The sequence below is a fragment of the Oryzias latipes genome, chromosome 12 (assembly GCF_053564925.1).
Source record: "Oryzias latipes strain Hd-rR chromosome 12, Olatipes_Hd-rR_3.1".
In the NCBI taxonomy this organism is placed as follows: domain Eukaryota; kingdom Metazoa; phylum Chordata; class Actinopteri; order Beloniformes; family Adrianichthyidae; genus Oryzias; species Oryzias latipes.
Window position 1 is genome coordinate 1,984,157 of NC_136248.1, and position 17,018 is coordinate 2,001,174.

The 17,018-nt window shown below is 49.5% G+C and overlaps 1 protein-coding gene across 12 annotated transcripts in view; it reads left to right on the top strand.

Moving 5' to 3' along the window:
* shroom3 (shroom family member 3) overlaps nucleotides 1–17,018 on the top strand; it is a 66,909-nt gene that overhangs the window by 47,438 nt on the left and 2,453 nt on the right. For 6 of the 12 annotated variants that reach the window (XM_023961091.2, XM_023961094.2, XM_023961089.2 and 3 more), the window contains 17 exons: nucleotides 6–420; nucleotides 515–796; nucleotides 1,618–2,065; nucleotides 2,251–2,384; nucleotides 2,462–2,611; nucleotides 2,684–3,156; nucleotides 3,970–4,206; nucleotides 4,296–4,488; nucleotides 5,717–6,005; nucleotides 7,819–7,895; nucleotides 10,048–10,151; nucleotides 10,234–10,942; nucleotides 11,030–11,189; nucleotides 11,350–11,495; nucleotides 14,264–14,348; nucleotides 15,829–15,994; nucleotides 16,093–16,214. In XM_023961091.2, the coding sequence (XP_023816859.1) occupies nucleotides 6–420; nucleotides 515–796; nucleotides 1,618–2,065; nucleotides 2,251–2,384; nucleotides 2,462–2,611; nucleotides 2,684–3,156; nucleotides 3,970–4,206; nucleotides 4,296–4,488; nucleotides 5,717–6,005; nucleotides 7,819–7,895; nucleotides 10,048–10,151; nucleotides 10,234–10,942; nucleotides 11,030–11,189; nucleotides 11,350–11,495; nucleotides 14,264–14,348; nucleotides 15,829–15,994; nucleotides 16,093–16,214 (4,190 nt within the window). Of the gene's footprint in view, nucleotides 1–5; nucleotides 421–514; nucleotides 797–1,617; nucleotides 2,066–2,250; nucleotides 2,385–2,461; nucleotides 2,612–2,683; nucleotides 3,157–3,969; nucleotides 4,207–4,295; nucleotides 4,489–5,716; nucleotides 6,006–7,815; nucleotides 7,896–10,047; nucleotides 10,152–10,233; nucleotides 10,943–11,029; nucleotides 11,190–11,349; nucleotides 11,496–14,263; nucleotides 14,349–15,828; nucleotides 15,995–16,092; nucleotides 16,215–17,018 lie in introns of all 12 variants that reach the window. The other 6 variants (XM_078955566.1, XM_078955565.1, XM_023961092.2 and 3 more) reach the window with 4 other exon arrangements.

Consider the following 17,018-nt stretch of genomic DNA (forward strand, 5'->3'; position numbering starts at 1 on the left):
TCCAGCTAAAGGTTCGTACGGGATGGAGGGTCAGCTCCACACCGTCATAGAGAAGAGTCCGGAGAGCAGCCCCACCACAAAGCCGCGGCAAGGGGGGGGATTTCTCCAGCCCCCCTCCCCCACTAGACCCTCTGCAAGTCCCACCCCGCAGCCCGCCCGGACAGTTCTTCCTACAAGCGTGTTCCCAGTCGCCCAGCCGGAGCCACACTACGCCCACATGCCAAGCTCCGGCCCTGGCCCGGGTCTCTGTGGAGTCGAGGAGAGCAGCCAGGGGCTTCAGAGCGCCACTCCCACGGTTGAAGGACCTCCAGAAACACGGACTGAGGAAAGGAACAGCCACCCTACTTCACTGTTCCCCCACCCCCCTTACCCTCCACCCGCCTCTGCACAGCTCAGGACTCAGACAATGGAGGCAAACAGGTGAGGCTTCTTCAGGTCTTTACCTAGAGCAGGCGTACCTCCCACAGATCCCTCCATCAGGGTTTCTGATTACAACCTGCTGTCCTTTTCCCAGGCACCAAGAGCAGGACTCTAGCTCTGGATCCTGTAGACCAAACAAAGACAGCACTGGACAGGAGCCCCAAGGCCTGAACGGGCTCCAGGGCCCCGACGGCTGGGGGCCCCACATTCAGAGCTTTCAAGAGTCTCAATCCCAAACGAGCCAGGGGCCTCCACCAGAACAAGGCCAGGATGTCAGTATTAGCCAGGTCCACTCAGGTGCTAGCCATAAAAGCATCTTCACACAGGAAAGGAAGAGCCACCACGCCCCACTTTATTCCTGGGGAGACCAGAACAGGTACAGTACGGACGGCAGATTTGACAACCAAACGTTAAACATTACAGGATTTGTTAAAACCAACAATAGGAGCTGTTCACAGAAGGTTACAGAGAAGAGGCTGTGGTTGGAAGGGCAGCAAAAGCTGCAGGCGCCTTCAAGAAAATGTTGAAACGTGGGGATAAAAAACATGAAGGAACACTTTAGAGATTAAGTAGAAAGAACCAAAGCAGACATTTGTGGCTGAAATGTAAAAAATGTGAGGCAGGATTCATGTTTGGACTGAACTATCTAGAACATTTCCAAGCCCAGAACAGAAGTCTCAGAACTGTGCACTGATCTAACAGTAATTCTCAGAAGAAAATCACTAAAAGTAGTGAAAGGATCTGTTCATGCAGCATGGAATTTGGAATTAACAATAATAAAACAAGAAGTTTCACACAAGCATTCAAAAAAGGAAAAATAAGCTAAAAAAAGGTTTCTATTTGATAGAATTACTTCAAATTAAATGTTCTACAGCCCAGAAATGAGATTTTTTTAAACACTAGTGTGATAACTTGAAATGACTCATTTTAGAACAAAATGTGAACAAAATAAGAATCTCAGTTCGTCCATCTTAATAAATCCTCTTCAAGGCTAAAACTAGCTGTTGTTCATAGAACAGAAATCTACATTTTACTTTCCAAAATAAAGACAGTAAATGTTAACAATTCTAGTTTTTTGAGTCTGAAATCCAGCTTTTCTATTGGAGACAAAAGGATTTAGATCATTTTTAGGGATATAAATCCATCTTTTTGCAGAGGGTGTACCTAAAGGAAAGCTTTCTCCATGTTTGTTTGTAGACCAGTGGAGCAGAGCAGCACACCACCACAGCCAGTCTCGTCTCCCAGGCTCGCCCAGGGACAGGTACCTCCTTCCCACGTGCCGAAGCAGCCCCAGCCTTTGGCTCCACCCTCCTCCTCCTCCTCTTCCTCCTCGCAGCCTTCTTCTCGCCACTTCAGTGACTCTGCAGCTCCTCGGTATCAGCACTGGGACCACAGAGAGCTGGACCGGGACAATCCGCTGACCCGCCTGGAGATCGCCCTCGCTGAGGTCCAGAGATGTGCCAGCCCCGACGCTCCTTTCTCTGGCAGTAACCATGACAACAGCAACGTTAGTGATGTCATTCAAGGACCGGCGCGCAGCCTGTCCGTTTTGGAAAAAGTCAGTCGTTTTGAGCGGCGGGAATGTGGGGGAAGACAGCGCAGTCTCAGCACCAACGTCAGCCTCAACAGAGCCGCTCAGCTGCGGGTAACACAGTTTACACCCCCCACCCCCACCCACCCGGTCTCTGAAGGGACCGCCGAGCTTGAAGGGTTTTAGTGTCGGCTCTTTGACTAAAGGCACAGACATGTTCACAGGCTTGGTGATGAAACTGCACAGATGAGTGTGATAAAAGCTGCATGGCTTCCTGACGGTTTTGCGTTTTGACTCAGGCACCAGAGAAAGGCCGCAGCAGCCCCTGTGGAGCAGACGACCTCAGAAGTATGCTGGAGAGGAGCACCAAAGGGACCAAAGCCCACAGGACCATGAGCTACAGAGGAGGCAGCGGCGACTACGTGAGATCCAGGTAGAGACCCGGAATGAGACCCGAATCTGCAGCCAGAAGCCTTTCTTCAACAAATGTTGCATTTGTGTGTTGATCAGGACCCCGGCAGATCCCATGTCAGCCCTGCAGAGAAGTCGCAGCAGCTTCCAGCTGGATGGATCCAACGAAACCGAGACCAACAAGGATTTTCCCTGGAGACAGGACATCCAGGAGGCAAAGGCCCCTCTGCAGGATGCATCCTCTAACAGGTATGGGGTCTCCCTGAAACGTCAAGCGGGTCAGGTTGTCAGCATTTTGACACATAAAGCTTTTGTGACCAGATGTTCCAGGGACGTCTTGAAAGAGGCTCCCACCGCCGCCCTTTGGAACCCTTCCATGAAGCAGTGGAACCTCAGTGCTCCTTCCAGCGCCCATCCCTCTGCAGCTCCGCCCACTGTCTCTTCTTCCAGCAGTCAGCTGTCATCCGTCCCTGCCAAGTGTCCCTCTCTGGAGAAAAAAGGCCCCAAGACCATGCCCAAACCTCAGGGTATCGTCATCACGCCCCAGTCGCCTCCGCCGCTCACGTCCCCTCACACTCCAAAGGAGAGACACGCCGTCAGTCCAGATGTCCCAGGCCCGAGTCCGCCAGCGCTGCCCAGGGTCCCGCCGGTCGGGCTTCCTGCTTTAATGAGGATCTGCGGCCGCAGGCGGCTGACGGCGGACCAGAAGAAACGCTCCTATTCCGAGCCGGAGAACATGAACGAGGTTGGAGTTTCAGACTCGGAGACCGCTGGGCTCTTCAGGCGTGGAGGAGGTAAATCCTTGGACTCTTCTTCAACCTCATTTCAAAGTGCCTTTCTTAAATAGTCCTATTACCAACAAAGTCTCAGACTAAAGATTTCCTTTAAAGGTTTTGTTTGTTAACTTAAAAACTTCCAACCTTTCAAGAAAAAAGCTTCAGATGTGGAAGCTGCTCATTTCCTCGGCAGTGGTCCCTCTCTCAGTTTCCCGCCTTTTTCTGTTCTTTTTCCATGAGCTTTGATTTTAAACAAAGTCCCAAAAAAAGGCCCAGTCATCTGTATCTGGATGCTTTTAAGTATCGATCCTAACTAATGTTTTTAGTATGACTCCCCTGTGTCGGGCCGTTTATCATACACCTCCCAAGTTTTGGAGAACTTAGCAAAAAAAATGGTAAAAAGTCCAAACCTGGGCTGCATGGTGGTGCAGTGGTGAAGGCAACTCAAGTTGTTTTTTTCCGTGAGGAGTTTGCTTGTTCTCCTCATGCTTGCGTGGGTTTTCTCCGGCTTCCTCCCACCGTCCAAAAACATCCTTCATAGGTTAATCGGTGACTCTAAATTGACCCTAGGGCTGTGAGAGTGAGAGAGATGGAAGGATGGATGTCCAAAGCTTAGCGTTCAGCAAAGGTTTGGCTGGAAACGTGAACCTGGTAAGGTTTACCTGGCTAACCGTTGTACCACAGTCCACCATGATCCAAGTCCCGTCTGGTCCGGGGGTGAAGTGTCAGCTTTGTGTTCTGAGTTTCCTCCTTCCTTTGGGATCAGTTTGCGCTCCAAGTGTCGGTAACCAGAAACTCACAACCTCCACTAACCACTAACTCTACGCTCAGATTCTTGGCTGCCAGAAACCAGCGTGGCAGACCGGAGGAAGATGTTTGAACTGGCAGCACGCCACGGCGGAAGCCAGGCTTCTCCGTCCAGGTCCGACCTGCGGCAGGCTCAGCAGGATGCTCTGGCAGAGTATGTGGAGAGGAAAAGAGGAGCAAAGAGAGGAGGCGCCGAAGGACAGCGGGGCGGGCCCAGGCCTCACAGTGTTTACTTACAGCCTGAATACAGCGGCCACACTGGTGGGTCCAGGTCCGGGGGAAAGGAGGCAGAGAGCAGTGATGTTCCCCAAAAAAGACTCTTTCTTTTTTCTCTTTTTCTGTCTCTCCAGACACCATCAGCCTCTCGTCCGCCTCCAGCTTGCTCTCCCTGCAGGAATTTGGTCCAGATTCAAACTTCCCTTCAGGCGAAAGAGGTTTCTGTTCCATTCTTCCTCCTGGAGCGGACCTGCGTGGCCTCCAGTCCAACTTCTTCTACCCAGGCAGAGTAACCTCACCAAGGCCGCCAGCACAGCCGCCCTCTAGGTAAACCTGATCTTAACCACCACATCTGATGCTTTTGAGTTTCTATGGCTACGTTCACACTGCAGGCTGAAACGACCCAATTCCGAATTTTTTGCCCCTAAGCGGCCCAATTCCGATCTTTTCATGACAGTCTGAATGACACAGATCCGATCTTTTCAATTGCGACCCAGGCCCCGTGGATTTGCCGTCCTGATTCCGAATTGTAGCCGTTCTTTTCAATTGCGACCGCCGTCTGACCGGCCAGGCGACTTGATTCCGAACCGTACGTCATCGACACGCAACAAACGTCATCATTTTGCGTTAAAGTAGGCGGGAACGAGAACGTAAACAACAACCATGGTGGACGATGCTGCTGAGACCAGACAGTGGAAGGGAAGGGAGGTCACGGATTGGATTAATATTTGGGGTGATCGCTCTTTTCAGGCCAAACTCCAGGGCTCTGATCGCAACTGGGCGGTTTTTGAAAAAGATTCCAGATAAATGGCAGAGCGTGGTGTTGAACCTTTCCCGCGATAACTTTTTTTTTCTTTCTCCCCTTTCCGACTGTGCTCAGAAGCGCGGGGGACCCGAGGCGATCCTCCTCCTCCTCCCTGTTCTGATCCTTAGATTCTCCAGAACGGGTTGATAAAGAGTCCATAGCATTTATTCTGGGGGGAACCTTCTTTTATTACCGTCCTCCGTAACACACAACATGAATGCGCGCCCACACTGCCCCCCCCCCCCCCTATTCTCTATCGGGGCACGCGCTTGCACACACACACGCGGGGGCGCGGCCCCAACACATACACATTCCTCTTCCACTACAGTGGGTACAGACGATCCCGACTCCATTGCCTTCTTAAAATGAGAAGATTGTAATTGTGCTGCTCCTTCGTGAAAATAAATGTAATATTACAAAAAGAGCTCCGCTTTTGACAACACTGTTGTTGACATCCATTGTTAACGTTTGCTCCGCAAACAACGAGTGACGTCGTTCACCGTTGAGTATTCTTCTGGCTTCTGCGCATGCGGGTCTCGTTTGGGTCGTGTCACGGTCACACTGGAGATCACAAAAGTTCGGATTTACTTGGAAATGTGAACGGTCTAGCAAACAATTCTGATTTTTTCAAAAAATCCAAATTGAGCATTAATCCCTGCAGTGTGAACATAGCCTTTATGCAGTGAAGCATCATGGGTAGATGAGGACAGCTGTTTGCATCTTAAAAGATTTTTTTCTTTGGTGTCTCAGTGCTTCAACAGACTCAACTCTGGATCTGAGTTCTGAAGGAGATGTCAGCAGACAGAGTCATTTTCGTAGCAGAGACCCAAACCCCGGCCGGCACAGGCCGACTGCCGGGCCACAGTCCGCCCTGGAATATCCCCGGCAGCCCAACGGCGCTTTGGGGCGCGCGGGGCCGTCCCGCAGGCCCGGGAAGTCGGCCTCTGCCGAGGACCTGCTGGAGCGCTTGGAGACGAAGCCGAGCACTCTTCATCACCATCGCTCCCGGTCCTCCCCGGCAAGTGAAACCCTGACGCAGGTAATGTTTCCACACTGGACCTGTTTGTAATTTAACAACACAGCAGAGAAGATCCTGAGACTGAGACGAGGACGCTGATGAAAGCGTTTGTCACAAACACCCAGCATTCTTTCAGATCAAACACTTCCAGACCGATCAACTACAAATAAACTAGGAATATGTATGACGCAGTCTACTTCCCTCACGCCAAAGCTTAGACTGTGTTTCTACATTTGGGATGCTCATGGAAGCTCAGACTCAATGCATCATGGGACTTTCTCAATAAAAAAGGAGCCCAGCTAAGAGGGCCAACGTGCTTTCAGGACTGAATGGAAACTTTACGTCAGAATAATTCCAACAGGGATCTGTACAAGTCTGATGCTCTGTATCTGTTTGTCTGGTGAACTTTTATTCCTAAAATAAGCTTTACCAAAAGAGTTATTTTATTTAGAAGCATCCTTCGTGCTTGAGTGACATCTGCCAACATTAACAACCATTAGTGTTTTTTCTAAGCCTAAATGAAATGAATGTGAGACAGAAAGAGGTTTGACATGCAGGCATCTTCTGTTCCCATATATGGAAATGGTTTATTTCAAGCAATCAAAACCAGAATGAAACTAAACAAACTGCAGAACTGTACATCTAAACACAGATAGATCAAACTCAGGATAATTAGTCGTGACATTGATTGGAAAAAACTACAAATACCCTTTAAATGATGACCTCTTATGCCAACAGGATATGACACATAGGAGGATTAAATATTACGTTTGTCCAAAGGAGTTTGATTAATCGATTGAAAGGGAAGAAGTGAATTTATATAATCCCACCTCAGTTTTGCTTTACTGAACTTTTTCGTTTCTTCCCATATCTTCTACAGAAGTGTGTCTCTGCATAGGCGAGCACCCGACCAGATCATTCGACCTCCTTCATGGTCTTTCCTTCAATGCTGCTGCTTCTTAACTCCAATGTTAGCATGAAAAGAAGCTCTTAACCGATTTAAGCTGTTTTAATGTGTATTAAATATGTGAACAGAATGATTGTTCTCTGTCCTCCAGAGACTTGGTGTTTGGTATGTAGACATTTTATGGTTTGATTGTTCTTTTCACAGTAGTTTGTAGGTTTTATGCATGTTGTCTAAGTTAAGCTGAACTTAACCCTAAATTTTAAAAAGCCAAGCATCCAGATGCATGACTCAAATAGGGTAAAATGTTTGCCGTTGTGTTGGTTTCCCAGTAAACGTGTCGGGTGTTTGGCTTTCGTCATTAGAAAAGTCCCATTCAGCCCAGAGTCCGTTTCCTGTTTGTCTCCAGAGAGCTGATCATGTCTAGAAGGTGCCGTCTGATGCAGATGGCAGTAAAGATCACATTAGCACAAACAAACGCAACTCAAACCTTCATTTACATGCGAGTCGTGACCTTAAATGAACCCCAAAGTGTTGCTCAGCCTCTGTGGGAATGAGCTTCCCACATGCCAAACACGGCCCTCTCTGCACTTCTTGGCGCACATTTGCTGTTTGTTCACAGCGGGAAGTCCAAGGATGTCCTTGAAGAAACGCTCTTTTCATTCATGATGGTTTCCAGACCTTCTGCTCCTCCAATAACAGGAAAAAACAGTGTATTTGTTGTTTTGGAGAAATCTCCTGGTTCTGATTTTTTTTCTCGGCACATGAAAAGTGTTTGGTCAGCTTGAATTCGTGTCATGGACCTGAAACCTCCCTGTGTGTCAGCGACTGACGGTCTGACACGGAGACAGAGAGGTCAAATAGCAGATGTCTTGGATTACAACAAACACATGAATGCCTGACCCAACTCCACCATCCTCTGTGTTTCAGAGTTTCCCTCAGGACGGGGTCAGGATGTTTGGGGTGTCCTTCACTGAGTCTGGGCGCTGCCCCCTGGCAGCAGACAGGTGCGTGACACGCCCACTTCTACCACCTGTGATGGGTTTTCTTCACAACAACAAACGTCAGACCTTCCGCTTTAGCCCCGCCCTCTTTTCTGTCACAACAGCTTTTTATTACTGACTTGGGGCAAATCTTTCAGAAAACAGTAGAATATCGGCATGGTGGGTAAATAGGATCAGCACTACTGTCTGCATAAATCTACTTCTGACATCCCCGCCCAGCATGGCTGTGGAGGTGTTGTGATGTGGGCCTGTTCTGCAGCCAAGGACATTGACTCTATGTGGCCACTGAGTTCAGGAATAACTATATTCCCCGACGCAGAGTTTAGGAAGTTTTCTGGTCACCAGATCAATCTAGAGGTAAATGTGATGCCATCTGAAATGAGGTCATGTGTCCCCAAACACGGACAAAAACATAGAATTGACAGCCATGGAATCAAACAAAGTCTAGATTGAAATGCCTTAAAGTTCCACTCAGGTCGTATTTTTATTATGATGATGCCATTTTAAGGCATAATCAACAAACCTGGGTCGTTTTATGGGACCTAGTTTCTGCAGAGATGCGGGAGTTCATCAGAAATTCACCTGTTAGTTGTGGACGGGACTGCTGGTGTGTGGAGCAACCCCACCCCCCTCACCATCAAACATACCTGAGAGCTCTCTGTTTACACTCTCTCTCCACTAGCTTACTTCAACATAACATTAGCGGTGGAACAGAAATGGCAGCAACATCAGATCCATCCATCCGTCCAGTTCTGATCCAGATTCCAGCTCAGACCAGGAAAACAAAGATGTTCATGGATCTGTTGGTCTGCAGGTGGCTGATCAGAAAGGGGCGGAGCTGGGAGCTTGTAGCCCCGCCCAGCTTTGTTTCTACGTCACACCTACAAGCTCTGTCAAACGGCCTCTTTATCATCATCTTTGAACAAAGAAATACTCAGAAACACCATTTTAAGCCTAATTTTCTTTATAAATGTTCTCCATCAGCAGAAAACACCAACAAGAACATTTATATACACCAAAAATGCCGTTTTCATCGGAATCAATCTTTATGAAATAAGAAATAAGCTGATCATAAACGAATTTGTCCGAAATCTTAACTAGCAGCAAAATAATTCTAAATCACCAGCTTCCAAGAGAATGGAAAGAATAGACGTCAGCAGACAATGAAAGAGGAAAATAAAAGCAGGAACACTGACGCTAACAAAAGGAGGGGAGCTATAGATGTGTGGGATCTGTAGTTTGTTAGAGTTTAAGGTTGGCATGTCCTGCAGGAAGCTTGTGAAGTCTGCTGGCTCAAAGCAAAGCTGGAGGTCAGCATGAGCCAACGAGTCAATGATCGGATGAAGAGAGGAAAAATCCAGGAAAAATGAGAGCAGAATGAGAAAAGAAGACAGACTAAAGTAGGAACTAAACTTAGGAATGTGGAAGGACAGACGAACGTTCCTGGCACCAGAACAGGAACCAAAACAGAACATCGACTGTAGCTGCGGCGATTTATTAGACCCGGACCCTTCAGTGTGTTTGCTCCCAGAAAGCCGGGGTCAGAGGTCACGGAAGGAATTCTGTGTTTACTCAGATCTTTATGGTATCTGAATATAAACAAGGACACGGACCCGGAAGCTCTGCTTACTGAGGACGAAGAAGGACGCTGGGCGGCTTTGAGCAGACGTTGAAGAGGATTTTTCCTGCACATGCTCAGACCGCTGATGTGAAGACTGAAGTGATTTCACTCAGAGTTTACGTCAGAGCCCCCGTCTCTGTGCTGGATTTGTGTGCATTTGTTGAGTTTAAATTGTGTGATCACGGAAGCATAATTAAAGGCGCTCGTGTCCTTTTGAGGATTCTTTCATGGCGGTGTGGCGTGCAGAGAACGCCTTTTGTTAGCTAACATATAAACAGACGTTTCTGCTTTTCAGAACATTTTAAAGCTAAAATAAATAAATATGTGTTGGTTTTACCCCACCAGTGACATTGGGGGGTATTCTCTGTGAAGTGTAGCTCACCGATGCTCTTCCTCACCACAATGCACCTTAAATGACCTGATGGTTGGTAAACCTGCTCGGCCTGTCCCAGCGGCTCCTTGTGTTCTGGACGGCCGGTCATGACGCTGTCCTGTCTTCAGCGCTGACCCAAACTCTTCCTTTTTGTGACTCAGTCTGCCCCTCAGACCTGCTGACATCCCTCCAGCAGCACAGCTTCCCTCTGGACGGACAGCTCAGTCCTCCGAGAACCTCCTCCAGCCTGTGGGACCCCCTCAAGGTGACAGAAGCGTTGAGCATCATTGAGTTCCGTTGTGTTTCTTTAGAACTTTTGTCCAGTTCTGGTTGTGCTCTGTGTTCAGACCCCTTCCACACCCCCGTCCCCCGCAGGGACCGGCCGAGGAACACGGAGCGCCCGCGAGCTCAAAGCGCCTCCATGTTGGCGGCCTCCGTCGGCCTGCCCTGCCCCTTCTCCCCGCAGGACACAGCCGTGTGTCCCGAGTGGAAAGCCAGCGACAGGCTGAGCCGGGCCAATTTGGAAGCCATCTCTTTCCCAGACATCCCACACAGCAGCAGAGGTGTCGGTTCCGGCAGTGAAGCTCTGCAGGCTGACAGACAGTCGCGACACAGTTTGAGTGACGCCGCGGTCTTAGAAGAAACCACGAAGGACGTCTACAGAAGCAGAGCCTTCAGTCTGGACACGAGGGGAACGCACCCGAAACCCGTCCCAGCTGCTTCCTCCTCCGCTTTCCCACATTCCCAGATTTCCACCAACAGGAATCCCAGCGGGAGCACAGCTTCTCCTCCTGCCTCCCCCCTCCCTCGGCACCTGTCCTCCCTGAGGATCTCGGAGTCCAGCCTCTGCAGCCCCGTCAGCCAGCAGCCGCTGGAAACCTCTTCAGCCTCTTTGAAAGCAGACCTCGATGAGGTCTTCCTCCATAGCCCTCCTCCTCCTCCCCCTCCTCCTCCATCACCACCTCCCTTTCAGGAGATTACTATCCCAGAGGACTTCCCTCCACCTCCACCTCTTCTGGAGTTCAAACAGGAAGTGCAGCAGCATTCAGAACAAAGGTTGGGAATCTGGACTTTTCCTTTTTGAGTCATCATGATGCTGGTTTTGCTTTTAGTGTTGATGTTTCTCCCTTCCTTTGTTCACAGCGTGACTTCCTCACCGCAGTCCTCCGCGGTCAGCCTTCTGCCGTCACCAAAGCCACCTCCACCCTTCATCCCGGCTGAAGAGGAGCTCACTTATGAGCCGGTGCCCAGGAGGGAGGAGACGGGTGAGGAGCTGCGAGCTCAGGCTCTGGCCCGCCAGCTGGTGGGTATGAACACGACGGCAGAGCTGCCATTCACAAAGTCCTGGGTCAAACCTTACTGAAGCTGCTTTCACTGATTTTTCTTTACTCCAACTGCTCGTCTGCCTCGGTCTCGATGTCACCACTCAAACGTGATTCTGTTTTCACCGTCATGGTACCTAGGTCCTGCAGGAGCCCTCTCTGGCCCGGCTGCTGGACCCCTGGAGGGGAAAATCCACTGTGGAGCTGATGGAGGAGATCTTTCCGAACAGCCCACTGACGGACCAATCACAGCAGCAGAGCAGGCGCGGCTCCTGTGTGGATGGCGGGTAAGAAACCGTCACCGCCTCAGAGTAGAAGCAAAGAAAGGGTTTTCACAGAGGACAGGTTGGACTGCCGACGTAGAGTTTCCCCTTTGACTAATTGTTCGACTCAAAAACTTCCCATGGAGGAAGCCCATTTCAGCCGCTTGTATTTGGGACCTCGTTCTTTGGGTCATGACCCATAGCTCATGACCACAGGTGAGTATTGGAACGAAGATCGACCGGTAAATTGAGAGCTTTGCTTTTTGGCTCAGCTCCCTCTTTACCACAACGGACCGATACAGCGACCGCGTAACTACAGACGCCACTCCGATCCGCCTGTCAATCTCACACTCCGGTCTTCCCTCACTCGTTAACGAGACCTCAAGATACTGACACTCCTCCACCTGGGGCAGGGACACTCCACCCACCCAGAAATGGTCCACTACCTTTCTCCGGTCGAGAACCATGGCCTCAGATTTAGCGGTGCTGACCCTCAACCCAGCCGCTTCACACTCGGCCGCAAACCGCCCCAATGCACGCTGGAGGTCCTGGCTCGATGAAACCAACAACACTAACTGTCACAAATTTGGGCTTTTTCACAAACGGCATGTTTTTATTTGCCCTGATTTAAACAAAAAAATACTCAGAAATGCAGTTTTAGTCTTAAATTATTTTCCATGTCCTCTATCTTAAGAAAAATTCTACAAGAAAAGGTTAAAAACACAAATTTCATTATTTAGTGGTTCTTTAAACACCAACTTCTTCATGTAATTAATCATGATTGCAGAGTTGTGTTTCATAAAAAAGTCTGAATGCCGATATTGACGGCGATTAAGAAGGAAAGCGACCGTGGAAAACTGCTGAGGCAAATGGAATGTGTGAGAAGGTGGGTGCAGCAAACGTTTGTGCTGGTGCACCCGGGAAGAACGGTAATACGCACCGGTGCAGCCAGTGCAAAGGTGCAGAGTCGAGCCCCGTCCCATCTGCAGCAGTAAGAGCAGAGGAGGAACCTGCTGGACCTCTGCTTGTATTCAGATCATGGGGTAAACCTCCAGCAGCAGGTCATTTAGGGTCTCCTGCTGGAAAATCCTGGAGCGATGTCCTCCCACCTTCTGTCAGGTTTTACTGGCTTTCAGGTGAATTCAGCTGCTAACAACAATGAACGTCTTTGAGGAAAGATTTCCTGAAAGTGGGCGGAGCAAAGGGGATTTGGTGCTGTTTGAATGTTGTTGCACTTGTGTGCTCGTGTCAACACACCTGATTCAGCTTATCAGCTCGCGGCATTGGCACAATCATTGGAACCAGGAACAATGTCAAAAGACGAGAACCCGAAAAGGAAACTGCTGATGAGGCAGCATGCCGGATGAGGGGGATTTTCTCTCATTTATTTGTCCAGCTACTGAACCGGAATGATCCAAGGGCGCCCATGAAGACAGGGGAGCACAGTCAGCACATTTTTCTGAGAGGACTCTCAGAAAATCAGGAAACGCTGGACAAGAAAGAAAAGGCTTTGCTCTAAAATCTGTTACTTTTACTTTAATTCATAAGAACTCAAGATATTTAGAGCCAAGCATTGGAAATGTGTGTTTGAGTTTGTTTCAGATGTGAGAAGATGATCTGCTTACTGGTCTCTGCATGAGGAGCTTTCACAGCTTCCAGCAGGAAATCTTTGTCCAGCTTCGTCACAATATGGCTTCACGTGAAACCGGAGACCTCCTCCATGTTTCAGCTTCTTCATGGATGAAGACGCCTCTCTGAATGGCATCCGGGAAGCTTCCTGAAGTTTCCCGTTGGATGCTGAAGCGGCTGTCCTGCAGCTCTGACGTTTCTCGTGTCAGAGACTCGTGTGTCGACAGGTTTCCTTTTACTTCTGCACATTTAAATGGTTTTTGTCCGGGAAGTCTGCTCTGCCGGGAAACGCCTCTCTGCTCACAAAGAACGCTGAGGATTCTCTGTGATCAACAATGGGATGAAGGTGAACGGCGCCACACGTTGTTGCTCAATGTTTATTCAGTTACAGGCTGTTGGAGTGACGAAGTAACAGGGAGGGGGAAAGCTGACATTTTTATCAGGGTTAGGTGGGGATGACATCATGATGCGGGACACAAAAAAACAGATTAACCAACTCTCACCTGAAGAGTGCGGAACCGTTTGGTCTGACGTCATGACGCTCCTGCATCACGCCTCTGCAGAGCTGCTGGTTGCTGGGTGCCGGGGTGGGGGGTAAATACCGGGTCACTCATGCTGTTCACGCCGTTTCTGAGCGTGTTGAAGCTTTGAAGACCACTCACATCCTTGGGGTTTCTCACAAAATGGGCTCAGCTCGCCGCGTCAGGGAGAAGCGCCTCACGCTTTCCATAACGTTTTAATCAGGACCGCGTCAGTCCAAAGTGGCGTTCTGTGAATTCCTGAGCGGAATGTTTGACAACACTGACACCAAGTGGCCAACGAGAGGCAAGGACCTGGATTCATCAGACAAACGGGTTTGGAGATAAACTGTCTGGATCTTTGGTCGCTTTTCTAATATTATTACCAACATTTTTATTTTCTGCCTTTAGCCTCCTCATCCACTGAACCCAGACCGGTTCCAGTGTTGTGTCCACACAAACCAAAACCTAAAGAGAAACTTTAAAACCTACAAGGTTTGAGGGATGAGAGGCCAAATCTTTGAAAGTCTTTTCACTGAAACACGAGAGCTGTTGGTACAGAAATGCATCTAATCTTTGTTGTGTTGTTGCAGCTGTTTTCATGTGGAAACGACGTTTGAATTGAAGTATTTGTCCTCCGTCCAGAACCCGCGAGCCGCTCTGCAGTCAGAAAGATCCAGACAGGGAGACCGATCTGGATGAGGAGGAGCGAGACCTCCACACTCTGAAGGTAAGAGCCTCTTTAAAACATGTGCTGACAACACAACCACACTAAAGGTTCATGGAAATTAAATGTATTAGCCTATGGAGGCCTGGATGTGGACTCATACTAAACTACAGAGGCCTGTCGTTTTCATCAATCATGAGAGACAAAATGAGAAGGAAATCTATTAAATCGCATTGTCTGATTTTTTAAGAATTTTTGCTTAAATTCTTTAAAAATCAGACAATCGCTGTGTCCGAGTTCCCGCCCTAACCCCAAACTACTAAAAAACTACATAATGCAGGACTATGTAGAGCCCTGAATTTAAAAAGCAATTCAGACACCATGCTCACTACTTTTTTTTTTACGGTGGCTATGACATCATCAAATTCATTCAGTTAAAATCTACTTGACGGCCCCACTGTAGAGTGTCTTTGAAACAACTCCAAATGAGGCTCAGTAGTGGGCGTGGCCTCCACATTCCCGTATGACTTCCCTGCGACGTCGGGGAATGCTTCTGATGAGGCGGCGGTTGGTCTCCTGGGGGGGGTGGGGGGTCTCCTCCCACACCCGAACCAAAGCATCCACCACCTCCTGGACAGACTGTGGTGCAACCTGGCGTCGGTGGACGGACAGAGACAGCACGTCCCAAAGTATTGGATTCAGGTCTGGGGAACGGGCGGGCCGGTCCATTACATCAGTACCTTCATCTTTCAGAAACTGCTGACACACATGAGGTCCAGTATCGCCTTGCATTAGGAGGAACCCAGGCCCATCTGCACCAGCATGTGGTCTCACAGGGTCTGAGGATCTCATCTCTGTACCTACAGGCAGTCAGGCTGCCTCTGGTGAGCACATGGAGACGGGCCTCATAAGAAATGCCACCCTGAACCGTTACCGACCCACTGCCAAAGTGGGACGCAGCAGAAGAACGTTCTCCACGGCGTCTCCAGACTGTGTCACGTCTATCACTCGTGCTCAGTGTGACCCTGCTTTCATCTGTGAAGAATCTTGGTGTTTTCTAGAAAATGCCAAACGTCTTGCATGGTGTTGGGCTGTAAGCACAACTCCCACCTGTGGACGTCGGTTCTTCAGACCCCCCTCATGGACTCTGTTTCTAGCCGTCTGAGCAGACAAGTGCACATTTGTGGCCTGCCGGAGGTCATTCTGCAGGGCTCTGGCAGTGCTCCTCCTGTAGCTCCTTGCACACAGGAGGAGGTAGTGGTCCTGATGCAGGGTTGTCGCCCTCCTACAGCCTCCTCCACATCTCCTGATTTCCTGGCCTGTCTCCTGGTAGCGCCTCCATGCTCTGGACACTAGACATTGTTTTGGCGTCCTGGATGAGTTGCACTACCTGTGTTGGTGGTAGACGCCGTCTCATGGTACCGCTGGAGTGACAACACTGTCACTGGATGGTTGTATTGCACAACCTCTCCGTCATTGGAGGTGTCTTGCTGATGGCGCATTATTTCCACCCTTCCACTGTGTTTTTTCTTTTGTCCACCAGGTGGAGCTCTGTGAGGTCCTCAGGAACAGTGTTGTGGCTCTGCAGCAGGAGAAAGAGGCCCTGTGTGAGGAACAGCGGGGCCACAAGGCCCTGGGGGCCAGCATTGAGGAGCTGGTGCAGGAACGCCTTAAAACTAACGAGAAGGACAAGTACAGCATGTTCATTGGTACGACTGCTCTGTTGAGTAACGGTAGAGGTGTGGAGCTGCGGCCCTGCGGTTGTGTCGACGCTAAGGGGTTGGGGTGATGTCGTTGATGCCTGCAGGTGATCTGGAGAGGATCGTGAACCTGCTTCTGTCCCTGTGCAGCCGGCTGTCCAGGATCGACAGATCCCTGCTGGCGCTTGAGAGGGAGGAGCTGATGATGGAGGACGTAGCCAAGGAGAGGGTGAGCCGTGACACACACACCTGAAGCACACCTTCAGGACTCTGAGCAGGACCTGCACACGCGTGTCATGTCTCCCTCTATGGAGGCAGGTCTTTTCTAAACGGACCAATCTAACAAAATCTAATATTGCTCTAAATAAGTACAAAGTGTAAGAGTGGAACGATTACTTTGTGTCTTTAATGATCACGTTGTTGCCTGTCCCTCTGTGAAAATGTCTCCACTTTGCTAAAGTCAGCTGCAAAAGAATCTCTTTACAATCTGACAAAGCGAAAAGCGGTCAAAGATTTTTCCACCGACATCTGCAGAATCTCCAGCAGCAGACGAGAAACAAAAGAATTGAGAGGGTCACAAAGACCCAACTCCTGCCCCGCATTCAGAACCACCATCATGACAAGAACACGGCAAGGACTCATCCAGAAGGTCATAGAAGTAGCAGAAGGTCAGGCCTCACCTGACGCAGGCCAGGTCAGAGTTCATGGTTCAACAGTCAGGAAACACAAGGAATGATCTCAGGTTTGAGACGTTCTGACAGAGGAACCTTCTGGAAGGTGTCAGTCCGCCACATCTGCAGGCAGGATGCCTGGTAAAAGCTCAGGGGTCATCACAGACCCTTTGTGGTGGGAACATTGTTGGAGACTGGATCAGAACCACCGACGTAAAGAAACTGCTCGTCTGTAAGAGCCGAGCCGCTGGTACATATGACAGCGTTTCTGTAGCATAACTGAAAATAATAGTCATAGGAGGAGTTTACATTTGTAGGCGGACCTAAAGGTACTGTTTTTTAATTCAAGATGGCGGCCTCTT